The 19,508-nt window shown below is 48.1% G+C and overlaps 1 protein-coding gene across 1 annotated transcript in view; it reads left to right on the forward strand.

The window, feature by feature from the left end:
- Positions 1–19,508, forward strand: part of HSD17B4 (hydroxysteroid 17-beta dehydrogenase 4) — an 883,985-nt gene that overhangs the window by 99,445 nt on the left and 765,032 nt on the right. Inside the window, exon 3 of the mRNA XM_086961070.1 lies at positions 13,183–13,290. Coding sequence (XP_086817196.1) covers positions 13,183–13,290 — 108 coding nt within the window. The remainder of the gene's footprint in view (positions 1–13,182; positions 13,291–19,508) is intronic.

Genomic DNA, 19,508 nt, shown 5'->3' on the forward strand with positions numbered 1-19,508 from the left:
TTGACACACTCCGGGCGGCTGCACTGGCACGCGAGACCCCGGCTTCCGAGCCGGACAAGGCCCCGATCCTCCGGTTGGCGTAACTCTGCCACTGGACCACGGAGACGACCCGGGGCAGCACCGACGGGCGTCGCTACCACTCCTGAGTCCGGGAGTTGGGGCTCTAGCTCAGGATAGGCAACAGAATGTAGTGGCAGGGAACGGAGGTCGGCGGAGCCGATTGCCTACTTGGCCATCTTGGTCGCCGGCTAGACTCCTCCCCCTTTAATTTTTTTTTATTGGATGAGCGCTGGCATTTGCAATGCAATAGGCCTCGCATTTGCGAGAGTTTAAGCTATTTGCATTGTAAATGACAATGCCTTTTATTTATCAGTTTTAAAAACAACACATAAATCAGAGGCATTGTCATTTACAATGCCAATAGCTCAAACTTTTGTAAATGCAAGAACTATTTCATTGTAAATGCTTGTTTGGATATCCTATTGACCAATGTTTATATTAGATTCTAGATTATTTTTAAAGGCTGCTTCTTGCCTTCCAGATTGTCAGTCTTCGTATTAATTTTTGTTTCTCGTCGAGCTCTCAGCTGTGTGACGCAGCAGGGCAGGCGGCGCAGCTCGAGGCTCAGCTGCCTGCCAACGATAGATAAGGCTTTTAGCAATTCGGATCTTTGAGTCAGCAGTTATTCTGTTGTTGCTGGAGTCGGTGTACTGCCTGTAAGGATGGCAGGATAGCTGAAGATTGGGATGCAGAGATTTGGTGCAGTACATACTTGCATTGAAATAAAGTACAATCTATACCCAGCCCAAGCAATCTTGTTCTGTGAGAAATTAAAAATGTGGTCCGTACAAAATGGTGTCACGTTAAATAGATCATAAACAAATAAGGAGAGTAAATGGATTTTATCCACCTAGGTGGACGGGAGAGAACTCCTGATCCCCTGGGAAAGGTAAATATATAACAAAAAGGAGGAGTACCACCATATACAACGCTCAAGGAGCGATCTTGGTGGGATGGAGTCCTAATGAGTGCATTTTTCTTACAGCGAATAGTGCTGCGGTGTTCACAAATCCTTTGTTTCACTTTTCGAGTGGTCATTCCTATGTACCGTTTGTTACAGGTACATTCGATTAAATACACTACATTACTGCTGTTGCAGTTGGTGTGAGAAGTCTGCCTCCAAACTTTGCCATCTTCCAAATCCAGAGTTTTTGTGTTCCTTGTCAGATGACAGACGCTGCAGTTTCCGCAACGGTAGTGTCCGGTTACTTCTGGAAACAAAGGATTTGTGAACACCGCAGCACTATTCGCTGTAAGAAAAAAGCAACCCGACTCACAGATCACTTTATTGAAAATGGTCACACACCAAATGATATGTTCTTGACCATCATCGAACAAATAGCACCTGGCCCTAATTTACAGAAACGCCTATATGAGAAGGAGCAAAGATGGGTGTACAGACTATCCACACACCTTAATGGTCTGAATGATAACATCCCTTGGGCTAGCGTGCTCTAGGTTCCCTTTTGAGACTCGAACACCTCTGCGTATAGCCCTGTTCCTTGAGCGTAGATATGGCGAATAAGGTGTTATAACAAACAAAACCACTATTTACTCGTGGCCCCTTGATAATTTTCCATCCCGGTCAATGAAGAAATGAATACCCCCCGTGGGTCATTGAACGTAAACAGCCCCCCACTTTACTCACTCATCTATCCCAAAAAGCGCATCAACTGCTTGCCCTTTTTTACCCCAAAAAAGTGCATTAACAGATTGCCTACCATCTCTCCCTAAGTTACGCTTCACCCATTTGATGTCCCGAAAGCGCATTAACAGCTTGCCTGTTATCTTTTCCATAATCCTTACATCACGCTTTTAATAGTAAACACGAAACGCTACTGCGTTCCCTTGACAACCCCCAGCCGTGCCTAGTGGCTTTCCGTATTTGTTTTGGTGTACGCGTGACGTCATCACGCTACGGTAACCACGCCCACCTCGATTCAGATGGCGGCTGCATTTAACAACGGCCCCGCTTTCTGGTCTTGACGGGCACAAGGAGGGGTGATATAGGTACATTACCTGGTTTATCCACAGAAACTGTAAGTAGATCTTGGCGTTTCCATTTCTCGAAACGCGAGATTTTCACTCACGAAGCTGTTTGGTACCCACGAACTACCCACGAGGTACACAGCTGACCCTTTCTACTTCTTTGTTTTCAGAATATGTTTTACTGTGGCCTCCCTTCCCCCTTATCCCGTGCAGCAAAACAACCCCTATTTAGGAGTAAGCACGCTTTAACTTTCAATTTATGTTAAATGTATTGTGTGTACTGTACTGTCAGGTCTGGATCAAGTTGCAACAATAGCACGTCGGTATTCCCTTCTCATTCCCTAGGATATGAATGCTGACTAACCACACACTTATAATATAAGGAAGCAAGCAGTAAATTAATAACGCTCCTTCACTATTCACACTTATATTGATAGGTGTGTTAAGAGAAAAACCTTTCTTCCACTACGCACATGTAATATAAGGAGGCAAGCAGTAAATGAATAACGCTCCTTCACTATTCACACTTATAGTAATAGGTGTGTGGAGAGAAATACTTTTTCTTCCACCAATTAGCAAATGCCCAACACTCGGTCATCACGAATTGCACCTAACTAGTTTGCAATAATTGACTGTGGGATGATTCACTGAAAGAGCGGATTCAGCCACTGCACTACGTTACAGGCTTGTAACTAGTTTTGGAGACTTATACTCTCTCTTTCTTTCACAGGTTTTTTACTATTTTTGTAACCACTTTTGGGTTACTTTGTTTTTTTGCCCTGTAAATAATTTTTTACTAGGGAACGAAGGATTGCAGGTATGGCAGGGTGTTAGTGTACCCTGACCACCCATTCCCTTCTTTGGTCCTGAAGAAAAACCGGGAATTTCCACTTGGTTTGAAACATGTAGACCTTGCACACATATTATAGATACATCTGGTCAAATTAAAACCTTTACTGTATCGACACATACACTGTTTTTATTATTGTCCAGTAGACTTAAGAATAAAATTTTCACTCATAAGCCATACCAGGACAATTTTTAACTCACTTACTTCTTTTTTTGCATTCATCACTCACATACCCGCTCCACTGTATTTCAGGTGTCGCAGCACACCTTGATGGCACTCGGCTGTCAAGGTGGCCCCGATGATGAAGCATGTCACCGACCAGGTCGGTGAGTGAGGGGTTTATTAAAAACAAAGAAGGACTTCTTCTTTATACTCATTAGGACTCCATCCCACCAAGATCGCTCCTTGAGCGTTGTATATGGTGGTACTCCTCCTTTTTGTTATATATTTAGTCACGTTAAATAGACCTGATTACAACGCGTAACTGAGTTAGTTAAGTGTCTCTTCCTTGTGTTCTCCCACCTTTGTTCTCAGATATTTGGGACAAAGCATGAATTTGGAACCCAGTTCGGTTAACTTGGTGGATTGTCGGCGGAGGGGGGGTGGGAGGGAGGAGCTGTTGGAGCACTGTGGAGCAAGGCTCCCGCCGCCTCATCGGGTGACAGCTGAGCAGAAGGAGCACAGCGAGAATCTGCACTCTATTACAGACCCCCCACAATACAGACTGAGGGGTTTATCACGATTACTGTGAGCATGGGGGGTGAGGTGAGGTAGAGTGGAGCAGGCCGTAGTGTAGGTTATTAAAGGACTAAGGAATTGAAAAAATAAGGTTTGTGGATATATAAGAAAAGTAAAAGAGTGAGGGCGGGCTGGAAACAATGGTGAAGGAGTGAAAGTCTCTCGCAGAGAGTAGCGGGAAGGGCAAGCAGGAATGTGGTGATGGAAACAAGTAGAGGGGTAATAGGAACGCAGAAGTGGCAGGAGATTGAGCCAAAAAGATTGTCAAGGGAAAGTGGCAGAAAGAACAAGAGAACTAGAAATTAGGAGAGAGGGAGAAGTGAGGAAAAGGAAAGGAGTGTGGTAAAGAGAAAAAGTTAGGGAGTGACAGAAACCCCGAGTTCAGGGCTGGAGGGACTTTTCAGAAGGCATGAAAGGAGCAGGTTGAGGAAATCGGGAGTAGAGCTGGACAGACTGGCTGTACCGGTAATCAGGCGTTTCCCCGGCAGGCTGGAAGGGTGGTGGCCGGTTTTGATACTGGTGGCCGGTTTTGCATCAGTGCTGTAGTGTCGGCCGCCCAGTAACAAACAGCAAGCAATAAGCATAATCCACTCACTTTCGTTTCCAGCCTCCTGGGGTGAGACAGTGCTTCACACTTGCACACGAAGGTAGCCATCAACCAAAGTAATCCATAATACACATGTATAGTGTGTGAGCAGGGCTGAACGAACTGTCTGTGGGGAGAATTTTTTTTTTTTTACAAGGATAAGAACGACAAAGGCTAAACATTGTCACACTGAGCAAGAGATTCAGTAACACAGAGGTGTACGTGAACTTAGGAAAACTAATCTAAAACAGGCGTGTGAAAAGATTGTTCCAGAGCACCCAGGGGATATCCTGGAGAATCAACCTTATAACCCAAATGTGTGAGGAACACACAAAGTGAAATATAAACAAAATATAATCAGCACAAACCTCAACAATCAATATGGCAGAGCTATGTAGAAACAAAGCCTATATCCTGAAGATTGAATTTGTTTTTATCCTTGTTGCATATTTTTCTTTGATTACTGATTATGGCCTTTGTTTCTATAGTCATTTTAGCTTGTTCTATGAGCACCGCTCATAAAACTACCTCAACTGACTACATTAAAAAAGCCTAGAATCACAAAACAATGTTGCTTGGTTTTTCAGAAACAGAATAAAAAAGGAAGTCAGGCAGTTTTATTTGTCTGCTGCAGTTTACCATGTTCCCAGATGAAGGTCTGCAGGCCGCAACGAAAGGTCTGCCGGGCAACCAGTTGTCCGCAGGTCATACTTTGAAAACCACTGTGATGGAGACTTCTTGTCACAGATTCCTTGTATTATAATATTCCCCAGCCGTCAAAGTGTATGCAGAAATGTTCATGCAGAAAATCTGCACTCAGGTAAGTGCCATCAACAGGCTCCTCTTGTGCGCGCCGGATGTGATGTGAATGTTCTCTATATAGGCACCATCCCAGTGCACTGACATCACTGCTTTTCTTTCTGCTCCATCAGTGTAGATCCAGAAAGAACTACCTCAGTTCATTTTTTGGATTATTTTTAGAAGTTTTGTTAACCATTTTTTAGCTTTTTGCTTCCAGTGTGAGTAGGGATGTCCGCTAACAAACCCTTGAGGTTTAAACCCGCTGGTCCCCATCATACACAGATGTCTGTGACAGATACTCACTCGGTTTGCATCTGGGGCCTGGAGCCGAGCCACAACTACAGGATCTGTCCGGACTGCTGCGCCATGAATCCAAAGGTGGTTTGGGAGCATTCTCTGAAGCTCCTGGTCGCCCGGCCCCAGTCTACTCCTTGATGCTCCAGATCCCAGTCACGCAGACAAGAAACAAGGTATTCATTGGGTTACAAATGTGGGCTCGGTATGTATACAGTGCAGGAAATGTTTCCAGATACATTTGACTTCTGGTATATTTTAAGATCATCCAAGGAGGAGTAACCACCCCATAAGAAATGAGAAACTGAGTTGGGTTTGTCTAGTACGACCGAACTCTTCAAGTAAGGTTCTATCTGTGCTTGTGTAACCTGTGTAGATCAGGACACATAAGAAAGGCATTTAGGTGTGTCTTTTTGTGCTTTACAGTCTGGTGGATTTGCATTTCACAGTATATAGCAGTTTGAGACTCATCTCATCATCTCCCATCTGGTAATTTCCAACCAGCGAAAATTGAGTTCAGTTCAAAAGACCACCTTTGAAATGCACTGGCCCTCTCTAAATTCTGTCCTGTCTGCCTTCCTACCCCTGGAAAAGTAGACACCACCATTAAGATAATTTACCATCAATGGTTGTGATTTTATTTCATCACAATGTTGCACAGTGTCCACATTATAAAACCCAACGTATGTGTAAATGTAAATGTATGTATACTTGTAAAGCGCACTAGCACCAGACAGGCATCTTGGCACTGTATACCGCTGTGGAACCCGTCCTGGCTTTCCCTGTGAGATGCTCCCTACTGGGGCATCCCCAAGGTGAAACCAGGCATCCCAGCGCTTTTGGGCCGTTGTGGAGATTAAGCAAGCTATTGCCCAGAGTTGTAGAGTAGGCACCGAGGCGAGAATGATCGAGTCCATGGACATTGCGCCCAAGACCCTGCCGCGTCGGGAATTGAACCCTGGTCCCGGCCTGACCTCTGCATCAGGGTCTGCCGCTCTAACCATTGAGCCACACTTCTCCACATTTTCAAGATTAAACATTTTGAAAACCGGTGCAAAAAAGGGGGGGTGGGGGTTGTGAGTGCATGAGAAGGATGGTGAAAGTGATTGTGCAAAAAGAAGGTAGTATGCATATATACATCAACAAATAGTATTTACAGGCTATCCAGCCAGATGTCTGGCATGTGCAGAAATTATAAATCATAACACAATAAATCTGATGCAGAAAAATGATCTAGGTCATCTGTTTTTGAACAAAAGAGAAAACAGCGTAGACGTTTCGACCCCTAAGAAAAACAGCAGATTTTTCGCCTTGGAAGTGGGGACTGGGGTGACGGAGGTTAAGAAAGCACCAGAAAGATCAGCGAGAAAGCTTCAAGCTGAAAATTCGACTGCTGGGCCTTGTGGGCTCTCAGAGTGTCCGATTCTTCGTGGATTTGTGACGTATGCCAAGGTTGATCAGTTACCTCTGACTGTTGGCTGCCTGGGTTTAACGATCAGCTAACCGCTGTATAGCTAATAGCTGATCTTTCAATCTGCAGGTAGAAGTATCCATCAGAACAAACAGTTACCTTTGGTAACGCTATTTCTGGTTGATACTCTATCAAATTGCAGATTCTTCACTGAGCCACCCTGTTACAATGCTAAATGTACTTTGTAATGTAAGTAGATCCAATAGTCGTAGATGTTCTTAAATAGATGTTTATTAGTTAAAGTTGGTAAATAGGAAAGTCCCACCGGGAGCAGCATCCAGCTGCTCAGCCCCACTCATTCAAACTGATCACACATTCAAACCATGCATACACGAACATTCTAATGACATCACACACACACAGGCTGAGCAGCAGGGAAAGAGATGATCAGAATATAACACACCCTCCTCCCCATTCTGTGGAATGGGCTTCTCTAGTCCATATTAATAAAAGCCCAATCTAGAGATCTGTACAGGAGGTCAAGTTCATTATATGACTCATCAGTCCAGCTTCCTGAATAGAATTCTTAATAAAAGAAGACTGCTTTTCTATGTCTATGTGCCGTGGGCGGGGGTTGTGGATGCTGTAATTAGAAATAACAGGTTTAAAAAGCAGCTGCTGCAGAGTTGCCTGTGTGTCTAGGAGTTTGCAGGGAACAATAAGAATGCTGATATAAATGTGGTGATTAATGTTCCTGTTGGAGAGAGGTCAGAGTTTTATCTAGTGGCTGTTTCCAGTCATGGTAAAGTGGCTCAGAGGTTTAATATGCCTGCTTTTAAGAACATGTACCACACAAGTCACCAAACTGTATTTTATGTGGCTCGCTCATTAGGTTACTGCTTTTGTCACAGAGATCCTATTTAGGTCGAGCATCAGTGCATATGCACTATCTGCAAGACCTCCTGTAATCACTCTACTGAGTGTAATTACAGCTGCTGCCTGCCATTGGGTAAAAACTCTAATGCTTTTGTTACCTGGCTCCTTATTGTCCGGTGCTCCGGATACATCACTTCCGTTTGTAAGCTAGGAGCACCGGCCAACTACAGTTTCCTTCCGCTGTAGATTTTTATCTTTTTGTTTAGGGACTATTTGTTTTTTGTTTTTTTATAAGCGCCCTATTACAGCGCCCGTAATGCGTGCCTGCATAGAAAACCCCTCCCACCTCCCAAACATCACCCAGCATTGATGTTGTGGCTGGTTTCACTTTCTTTGTTTAATCACCGTGGCCGTTTATATATTTATTTAATAGAGCCCCATAATGCTTGCCTGAAAAGAACACCCCTCCCACCTCCCAACAGCATCAAGCAGCAATCCCCGTGGCTCCCCTCCCACCTCCTAGACAGCATCGAGCAGCGATCGCCGTGTCTCCCCTCCCACCTCATAAACAGTAACGAGCAGCAATTGCTGTGGCCTTATATTTATTTATTTAATAGACCGCCCGTAATGCAAGTGACGTGAGGTGATGTGCATGGGTTAAGTGATGTGCATAAGTGGTGTCACGTGATTTGATAGGGTGTACATACTTTCCTGCAACTTTCAGCGCGCAATGCACGCTTTCACTTTCTAAGCAGCTCGGGAAAATGCAGGTTGTTTCTTTAACATAAAATAGGTCTCGCATTTACAAGAGTTTGAGCTATTGGCATTGTAAATAACACTACCTTTTATTAATATGTTAATTATCAAAACAGATAAATAAAAGGCATTGCCGTTTACAATGACAATAGCTTAAACTCTCGCAAATGCGAGACCTATTACATTGCAAACGCCTGTTTTACTTACAGTTCATAAGTTACAACCCTAATATAACATAGTGAGTTATAACCGGTCATCAAAGAGCTGCATGCAAACTGCATGGAAAGTTGTTTTTGATCCAGTCTTTCATTATCATAATGTTGCTAAAAAGGGGTAATTTGGGTAGAAATAAATTTTTACTACGAAAGCAAACACTGTGGTACATTTAAACCCTGAGTTTGTGCTTCTCCAGGCCAAACACTCAAAATATACTGCCTGTTAGTGTTGGTACTAGTATTGGTGACGTTACTCCACCACCTAGCAATCCTCATTGTCGTATGTAACATTTCCTATAGACTGATTTACACATGTATGATTCATTGGCTCTGTATAATGTGTGCGTGATGTGAAGTGCTCTGACACTCTTCACTGGTATGAGCAGCAGTCTAAAACAAATGAAATGCAGGTTAGAGGGGGGCTATTTAGAGATGAGGGACACTGGTGGAGCGTGGTAGTGAGTGAATTCCCAACAAAGATTGTCGCACTGGGTGCCACGAGCGCTAAAGCCTGCAGAGTCCAGTCTTCTTCCAACTGTAACTGCAATTGTTTTGGGGAAGTGCTGTGAATATTTGGGGTTCCGATCTTAAACCTTCTCTCATGCTAGCATATCCACTGCTTCCTAGTAGAGGGAGCAGGGGTTGTAGATGTGCTGCTTTGTCCTAGCTCCCGATCTCATTTATGCGCCGGACATTTAGAGCCCCTTTTGATCTTTTCAATAGATTTTATACCCTTTATTAACCTGCCCCCATGCCTGTCTGCCCAGATCAATTGATGCTTTGTTCAGTTCAGGGGTTTCTGCCCAAGTTAGTTCCTGATTTTGTTGAAAGGAGGAGATTGAATGCATGCCAATAGACCTGATTAAAATGGGAGACTCCCTTTTTTTTTTAAAGCCAAAAATGCCTTTATTTTGACTGTTTCCCACCTGAAGCTGCCTCTCCTTAAATAAGTCAATGGGGAAGAGCAACTACTTTCTCCCGATTTATTATTTTTTGCTAAATCTCCCCCTTTCCTCTTCTAAAATGTTGACATGTATGTTAGAAAATTGGAATGTTGGGAGCTCCATTGAAAACAATGGAGTGCTCTGGGCTTATAATGGCTGGTATAAGCCGGGAGCTCCAACATTCCAATGTTTCTTTGTTCACAGCTCTGGCTGGGAACAAAGGTTTCTGGGAGCCTGAGGGATTTCAATCCCTTTGCGCTCCCTGAAGCCTTTGTTTTATTTGTTAGAACATTCTGCCCTCTAGTGGCAGAATGTTCTAATAGCCTTATAGCCCTTCGTAGCTGGGCTACACCGGCTATTTAAGTCCCGCTCCCTTGTTAAAGGACCTGGCCTTCGGCTTGGGCCTTTAACGCTGGAGCGGCCCTTAATAGCTGGTACGGCGGGCTATAAGGCTATAATATGGTGCTCCTCACACTCACTGCAGAGACCTAACTGTGAAGAAAATTTACTCTAGGTAGATTGTACCACCCACTACGCCGGACACACACTCGACCCCGTCTTCTCATCCAGCAAGGACATCGCCTTCAGCCATGCCACCGGACTCCACTGGACGGACCACAGCTGCGTCCACTTCAGCTTCAGAAGGACCACGATCCACCACCACCAGCAACAGGTTGCACGCAGAAGCTGGAACAAGATCACAGCCGACCAGCTCGCGACCTCCCTAAGCATGAACCCTCCCACCAGCGCAACAAACCCAAGCCAGGCGACCACCAACCTCGCGAAGTGGATCAGCAACTGCGCAGACGACCTCGCCCCTCTGAAGACCCCGCATAGCAGACCCGGTAGCAAGAAAGCCCCATGGTTCACCGACGAACTCAAGAGCTCCAAGAAGAACTGCCGAGCCCTCGAGAGAACCTGGCGCAGAGACCCAACACCGGACAACATGACTGCCCTCAAGCTCGCCACCCGAAAACACCACCAACTCATCCACGCCACCAAGAAAACCGCATTCAAGGAACGACTGGACAACAACGCACACAACAGCAAGGAACTCTTCAACATCGTTAAAGAGCTCTCCAACCCCAACACCGAAAACAACGACATCACCCCTTCGCAAGTCCTCTGCAACTCCCTCGCCTCCTACTTCCACAACAAGATCGCGGACATACACAACAGCTTCAGCACTCAACCGACGCACGCCATGACCGAACCACCGCCCCCCACCACCACCCTCCGCGCCTGGACCCCGATCAGCACCGAAGACACCGTACGCACGATGAACTCCATCCACTCCGGATCTCCTACCGACCCCTGTCCTCACCACATCTTCAACAAAGCCGACGCTGTCATCCCACCCCACCTACGGGACATCATCAACACCTCCTTCGACACCGCTACCTTCCCGGAGAGCTGGAAGCACGCCGAACTCAGCGCTCTACTAAAGAAGCCATCGGCTGACCCCACCGACCTCAAGAACTACCGCCCCATCTCGCTGCTCCCGTTTCCTGCAAAAGTCATCGTGAAGACCGTCAACAAGCAGCTGGCCGCCTTCCTCGAGACAAACGGATCCCTCGACCTCTCGCAGTCTGGCTTCCGGGCCAACCACAGCACCGAGACCGCCCTGATCGCAGCCACCGATGACATCCGAGCACTGCTTGACAACGGAGAAACAGCAGCCCTTCTCCTCCTAGACCTCTCTGCGGCCTTCAACACTGTCTGCCACCGTACACTAGTGCAGCGACTCAGCAACGTCGGAATCCAGGAGAAGGCACTGGAGTGGATCCTCTCCTTCCTCGCCGGAAGGACACAGAGAGTCCGCCTCCCCCCGTTCAGATCTGAAGCCACCAAAGTCATCTGCGGCGTTCCTCAAGGCTCCTCGCTCAGTCCAACCCTCTTCAACGTCCACATGAGCCCCCTCGTAGACATCGCACGCCAGCACAACCTCAACATCATCTCCTACGCCGACGACACCCAGCTGATTCTCTCCCTCACCAACGACCCCGCCACCGCCAGAGCCAACCTTCACAAAGGGATGAAAGAGGTAGCCGAATGGATGAAGAACAGCCGCCTGAAACTGAACTCGGACAAGACGGAAGTCCTCATCCTGGGATCCTCACCCTCCGCCTGGGACGACTCCTGGTGGCCCCCCGCCCTAGGCAGCGCACCCAAACCAACAGACCACGCACGCAACCTGGGCTTCATCCTGGACTCCTCCCTCTCCATGACCAGACAAGTCAACGCTGTCTCCTCGTCATGCTTCAACATCCTGCGCATGCTACGTTAGATCTTCCGGTGGATCCCCACCGAGACCAGGAAGACGGTCACCCAGGCCCTCGTCACCAGCCGTCTGGACTACGGCAACTCCCTCTACGCCGGAACCACCGCCAAACTCCAGAAGAGACTCCAGCGGATCCAGAACGCCTCAGCACGACTCATCCTGGACATCCCCCGTCGCAGCCACATCTCTGGACACCTGAGAGACTTGCACTGGCTCCCGGTCAACAGGAGAATCAATCACCTTCAGACTCCTCACCCACGCACACAAAGCCCTACACAACCAAGGCCCAGGATACCTCAACAGCCGCCTCAACTTCTACGCTCCCAAACGCCAGCTTCGATCGACCGGCCACGCCCTCGCCGCCGTCCCGCGCATCCGAAGAGCCACCACAGGGGGACGGTCCTTCTCCTACCTCGCCGCCAAGACATGGAACTCCCTCCCGACCCACCTCCGCCTGACCCAGGACCACCTCGCCTTCAGGAAGCAACTCAAGACCTGGCTGTTCGAGCAGTAGCGAACCCCCCTCCCCTAGCGCCTTGAGACCCTCTGGGTGGATAGTGCCCTATATAAATGCTTTGATTGATTGATTGATTAAAGTAATGGTCAAATTGAGAATTGGACAGCTGCAGGTTTGGTAATACTTTTTTCTCATTGCCAAAATATCTTCCTGAACATATTCTACATTCTTTTATGTACAATATATATATATAAGCATCACCCGCCTGTTGGGCTGTTTTCTGCAGCTGTCCTTAACCCTGGAAGCACCTCACCGGCCGAGGGAAGTGGCGCACTTTCATATTACTCTTTAGTAGTGTGTGAAATGGCCCCCGTGGGTTGGGAATACACGTGACCACATGGGCTGAAATGCCTGCGAATGCGACATTTCCAAATGAGATGTACATTGGCATGTAAAATGTGCAGTAACTACCAAAGGCATGCCCTGAACTTTCCAAAAGGTCTTTGTGAGCACAGTTTAGCATTTCAAGTGGATTAACCTTCTCAGAAAATGCACGTGTTTCCTTTCAACTACATTACCTTGCTAAAGCAGTTTACGGCCATTTCAAATGTCTCATAAAAGAAAATAAATTCATGATTGTGCTTGCAGTAATCTAAACCTGATCACTTAAATTTATAAAAAGGAAAAAAGTACGTGTATATATATATGTGTGTGTGTTGTATATATGTGTGTGTGTGTGTATATATGTATGTATGTATGTGTATATATATATATATATATATATATATATATATATATATATATATATATATATATATTAGTTAATGCCTTATATGCCAGTGTTCGTGAACGTTAATTTGTGCAATATTAACATGAGTGATAATAAGTACATATGTAATGGTGCTTTTTCCTTTTCTTGTGCAGTGAATGACCTCGGAAGCACTACTAGTGGAGGCGGAAGAAATTCCTCAGCGGCTGACCGTGTGGTAGAAGAAATAAAGGCCAAAGGGGGAAAAGCAGTTGCCAACTATGGTATGTTTAAAGGGTGCCTGCTTATTGGTGATTAAAATACCGACGGCTTTGTGTCACTGCATGCTTCTGCTTAAGGTTCAGGAGTAGATCCTCCCCTCGTTGTTCGTGATGAAAGGTTGACATACAACGCAAAACGTGCAATGCTCCATTTTAAAGCAAACTACAGTTCAATCAGGTGCAGGCACCAGCTCCAGAAACTTAAAGCACACCGATACCAAAAATAAACTTGTTAGAAACCTATGGTCAAGACCTGAATGACTTGACCTGCCAGTTTTCCAATCCAGCTTCTTGCTCCGGTCTCACACCACACCACACACGTTACTATAAATACTTTTTAGAAGTAAACCAGTAATTTAATTCAGACTTTTTTCATGGGCATTTTCTACTTGGAAATATTAACTTGAGTAAAAAAAACTCAGAATGATGGATTATATATATTGAGATAAATTCAAACACTGTATCATAAGTATGAAGCAATGTCGGACTGTGCCGGTTGGGCTATCCGGCACTGCCAGAATAGCTGGTCTAATCGGTAAGTGTGTGGGCTGGGTTTTTGGCTGTTTGTGCCTCTTTTATGGTTGGTGGGTCCGTTTTTATTGTCTACCACAAACACTGCCTGCCGCAAGCAAGAATGTAGGCGGTAACCCATATCTTGCGTAACATATAATTCCAACATCTGACAGTGTGCGTAACGTCCGTGGTAAGAGGGCCCTGATGGTATTATGACCCGACTCCTGGGTGTTAGTGCAGCATTTAGAGGTGCTTTCGTGTAGTGTGTGGTTCTTCCAGTGAATTCCCTCCAGTATGGCTCCCACCCTGTCCTGCCTCTCCACCCTCACTTCTCTCGTCCCTGCCATTCCCTTCCGATCCGTTCTCGTGTGCGCCAGTGCTCCGAAGTATGTCGTGTGCGGGTTCTGTCCCCAACCCGCGGGAAACACTGTCTGTGGGGCTCGCATCTACGGGTTGCTGTTCCTGCAAATAGGACGTATATAAAGCCCAGAAGTTTTTCGGGCGGCTGTTTGGGGGTAGTAGTTCACTGTACGTCTCCGTCTGTGTGCTACAGTACAGCAAGTCACGAGCCCATCTGGCCTTAGTTGGTAGAGAGCCTCGCATCCAGCATTGTGCTACCACTCTCCTGGCCATGAGCATTCCCATGTCTGTAAGTCTGCGTATTGCCCTCGGGAGTCCCCTCGTGTTGCCTATGAGTGCAATCCCCGGGTCGATGTCCAAGTCGACTTCAAGAATCCTGCTCATCTCGGAAAATACGTCGCGCCAGAATGTCTGTATACCCGGGCATCCCCATGACAGGTGCAAGAAGTCGGCGTCCGCCGCTCGGCAGTGCTCGCAGTGGGCCTCCGGTCGCAGCCCATATCTGTGCAACCGCGCTGGGGTGTAATCTACCCTTTGGAGGAACTTAAAATGTATGAGCCGGTGTTTACCATTTAGGGAGATACGTTTCGTGCTTTCACAGCAGTAGCGCCATGTCACGTCATCTAGTGTGGCCCCCAAATCTCTCTGCCACTCCAGCCGAGCTTTCATGAGCTGGTGCTCCCCATGTGATCTGGCTATGCTGTAGAGGTTTGGGATGTTTATGCGTAATCACGTACGATAATTCTGGGACATCTGGGGGTTCCGCCATATCCGGACCCAGGAGGTCAGAAAGAGCACTCCGAGTTCTATGGAAGTGGAATCTTTGGAGTAAAGGGGGTTCAGCTCTGTCTCCCCGAGATTGTTCCCAGGGTTTGGCAGTGCCGTCTTGGAATAGGTCTCCTGCCTTGTTCAGCCCCAATTTTGAGAGTTCCTGCGTGACCGCTTTGTCCGCCATGGGCGGGAGCCAGCGCATCCACTCAAGTGGCATCTCCAGCGAGTACAACATCGCCCCTCCCTGGCGATACAGGAGTGAGTGCCAGGCGTGATTGGTGGAGGAGATGGAATCCAGTATTCCCGTCCGGCGAGCCTGCGGTTGGCAGACCGTTGCCGGGAGCGGTAGTGGATGGGCGAATAATCGTTCCATCCGGACATGTGGGATTTGCTTGTCGCCATGTACCCAAGTATGTAAATGAGACTCCTGGGCAGCCCTGTAATATAATTCAAGATCTGGCGTCGCTAGGCCCCCCAAATTGTACGGGAGGGTGAGTGTTGTCCACTTGACTCTCGGCTGTTGCCCTGCCCATGTTAGTCTAATCATCAGGCTGGTCAGGCGGTGAAAGAAGGCCTTAGAAAGCACGATCGGCAATGCGTTAAATAGGAACAGAAATCTCGGCAGCACTATCATCTTCATTATAGCTATGCGGCCTAGCAGCATAAGGGGCGGTTTGCACCAGATCTCGATGTCGTCCTCTAACTTACTGACCGCTCTCCCGTAGTTCTGCCTGATAAGCAGGTCCGGATCCGTGTGGATTTGGATCCCCAAGTATCTGATCGGGTCTTCCGTCCACTGTACAGAGTACTCCGTCTCCACCCGGGTTGTCACTGGAGTGAGGGGCAGCGCCACCGATTTTGCCCAATTAACTTTGAGCCCTGACAGTGCACCGAACCGAACGACCTCCCTCAGAAGTGGGGGGCGTGAGTTAGCAGGGTCATGGGCGTACAGCAACGTATCGTCCGCATACAAAGACACAATTATTTTTTACGTTGGGAACCTAACTTCCTCGTGGCTGTGATACTCTCGTAGTGCACAGGCCAGAGGCTCTGCAGCGAGGGCATACAGTAAAGGGGATAAAGGGCATCCCTGACGGGTGCCTCTTCCTATGAAGAAAGGGGGGGAGACTGCGTTGCCCACACGAACCCTGGCCGAGGGGCCGTCATATAATGCGCCTATCATTTGAATAAAGGGTTCGCCAAGACCCATACGGCGCAATACCTGAAGGAGGAATTGCCATTCAACCGAGTCGAATGCCTTCTCCATGTCTAAAAAGAGCGCTACCGCTGGTGTGTCCTGCTTTACATGCTGGATGGTACCCAATACTGTTTTTATATTGTAGGTCAGGTTCCTGTAGGGAATGGATCCCGCCTGTTCTGGGGCCACTAGGTCAGGGGCCAGAAGTGCAAGTCTATTCGCCAGTACATTGGCGTAGATTTTAGTGTCGATGTTCAAGAGCGAAATTGGGCGGTATGAGCTACAGTCGTCATGTGGCTTTCCCGGCTTCAGAATGGTAACTATCATCGCCTCTCTCATGGAGCTTGGCATGGTGCCTTGCACACTTATGTCCTCTAGGAGTGTGTGGATGTATGGCAATAGTTGTTCCTGAAATGCTTTATAGAAGTCGACTGAGAGGCCGTCCGCGCCCGGTGCACTGCCCGAGCCCATGGAGGCTAGTGCTTCTCTGATTTCGTCCAGCTGTATAGGGCACATCAGGAACTCCCTGTCGGAATGTGGGAGGAACGGGAGTTGTATGTGTTCTAGATAGTCCATTATTTCAGCCGACATGTCCCCGCTTTCGGAAGAGTATAGCTCCGCATAATAGTCTCTTAAGACTGCTGCGATTTCGGCCTCATCAGACACTCCGTCTCCGCTCGAGTTCCTTAATTCTGCGATTAGTGCCTTTCTCCTCGGACCTTTAATGATGTTAGCTAGGACTGCACCTGGCCTCTCTCCCTCTCCGTATATGCGGGCCGTAGCGTGCTTGCCCAAGTGTTGTACCTCTGTCCGCAGCCTCATGGTATTCTACCAGTAGGCGCTTAGTGTCAGCTTCTATAGAGACCCCTGGGTTAGATCGACTTCTAGCCTCGAGCGCCTGCAACTGTAGCTCAAGGTCAGCTAAGGTGGCCCTGGTAGCCTTCAGGACACTGGAGTGCTTAGCCATCGCTATGCCCCTAATATAAACTTTGAATGCCTCCCATATCGTTTGAAAGTCCTCCACCGACCCCACATTTTTCTCGAAAAACACATCAATCGCCTCCGCCAGCTCACCGCGGAAGATCGGGTCTAACAAGGAGTATGGCGGGAAGCGCCACGTGAACGGTGCGTATCCCTTTACTGGGGTATCCAAGGTTATCAGAATGGGGGAGTGGTCCGAGAGAATGCGCGGGAGCACCTTACATTGTCTGATCAAACGGTCCGTTCCCGCTGTTGCAAACCAGTAATCTATCCTCGTGTGTATGTCATGAAATGCGGAGTAGTGTGTGAAGCCGCCCCTCCCAACATTTCTGTTCTGCCACACGTCAATCCTATCTAGCATCATCAGCTTCGCCGAAAGCGACTGCGCAGCTGCATAGGGCCGACGGAGGGGGGGGGGGGGCGATGATGTCTATATCAGGGTTTAACGTCAAATTGAAGTCCCCACCCCACAATATGTGTGGATTGTCATGTCCAGCTATCTGTGTGGTGAACCCAGCAACCGCTATCTGCCCCTCTAAGCTTCTATTGTGCAGCATGTTACTCGAGAGTGGGAGGTGCGCTTCTTGTTAAAGTGCAATATCGATATTATGGCGCCTCAGATAGCATAGCACCTCCCTGAGTTTCCTGTGGTCATTGAGCCCCCTGACATTCCACGTGTATCGATCCGGGTCTATCTTCAGCCCGCCCACCAACTACTCAACCATGAGGACGATGTCCGGGTTCTAGAGTCGTGGTAAGGCGTGTAGGGCAGGCCAAATTACGGGCAAGCAGACATTTATAGGAAGCACATCGTGGTCTTTGAGGCAAGGTACAACGAAACAAAACATAACAACCGCAACTTTCCCTCTGTCTCCTAATGGCAACTGTGCCTTCACCCCCCTCCACCCACAGCAGACCAACCCCAACATGGCCTAGCATGGTGATAAGATCCCCCCTCCTCCCCCCCTCCCCCCCCCCCCCCAAACCTGTACTATAGGGCCCAGCCGGAACCCATTGTGCTGTCAGCGCTAGGGCAGAGGTTACCAAGAGTAATGCAGGTAGCATTTGACTTCAAACAACGTCAGCCATCCAGCACCCAGCCCCATCACCCCTCAGTTATCCTCCAACGGCAATCCATGTCCAAATACCTAGCAATGATAAACATCATTCTCTGCCAAGTCCCAGAGCCCCGTCTACCGTCTACCCTCTGCCCCGCCAGCCCCCGGTTTGAAGATCCTAAGAGAAGTAGGAGGAAATAACCAGTGCACACAATCCCATATAGCACACAAATCTAAGGGAAAGAAGAAGAAGCCCAAAAGTCTACGGGATCAAGTGTGCCAGAGTAATTTGTAACAGTCTCACCATGTTTTGGGGTCCGTGCTCGCCTCAGAAGCACCAACAGCTCTCAGCGTCAGCGCAGTCCATCGTATCGAAGAAGCCTCCGGTCAGCACTGTGCACCAACCTCCTCTTTGCGGTGCGACGCTGACCGGTAACTATTCGGACTAAACCCAGGACGCCGAGTATTCGTTCTTGGTCTTCAAGCCCATATGATGGTTCCTGCTCTTCCGTACGTCCCCCAGGGCTGCTCCGCCGTTACTTTGCCCAGGTTTTTAGCGCTTTCTGAAGGTCTTTCGGGTCCGTAAAAAAATGGGAGTGACCACCTTGATTTATCCGCAGTTTCGCCGGGTACAGCATTGCGTAGTCCAATCCAAGATCTCGCATCTGTTGTTTGTATGGGGCAAAGCGTCTCCGTTCTTCCTGTACCCTTGCAGTGAAGTCTGGATACAGTGATATGTTAGATCCCTCGAACTGCAGCTGTCCTTTCTCCCTGGCCACTCTCAGTGCCGTATCTCTGTCACGATAATTCACAGGTTTAGCTATTATAGGCCTGGGGGAGGCCCCCGGGCGCGGTCTGGGGCCCAACGAGCGGTGAGCCCTCTCCACTATGAACATGTTGGAGAATGCGCCCTCCCCCAGCAGAGTGGTTAGCAGCCGCTCAACAAACAGCTCCATCTTGCCCGTTTGGGTCATCTCCGGTACCCCTGCAATTCGAATGTTGGACCTCCTGGAGCGAGCTTCCAAATCCTCCGACTTGTCCTGGATCACCTGTAATAGCTTTGCCATGTGTTTGCGGTCCTTATCGAGTTCCATCTGCCCCTCCTCCACTTCAGTAATCCGCCTTTCGGACATGTCGAGGCGCTCCGCATGTTTATCAACCCTTTCCGACATCCTGTCCATCCGGTAGGTGAGGGCGTCAATCTTCGTCCCAATCGACGCCATGCTGTCTTGCAAGCCCTTTTCCATGGTGACCAGCAGTTCCTTTATACCGGAGTAGATTGAGCCGTCCTGTGTAGTAGAAGGCTGCCCGTTGTCTGGTTCTCCTGCATCCAGAGATTT

Source organism: Lissotriton vulgaris, chromosome 3_1 (assembly GCF_964263255.1).
Source record: "Lissotriton vulgaris chromosome 3_1, aLisVul1.2, whole genome shotgun sequence".
Lineage (NCBI taxonomy): Eukaryota > Metazoa > Chordata > Amphibia > Caudata > Salamandridae > Lissotriton > Lissotriton vulgaris.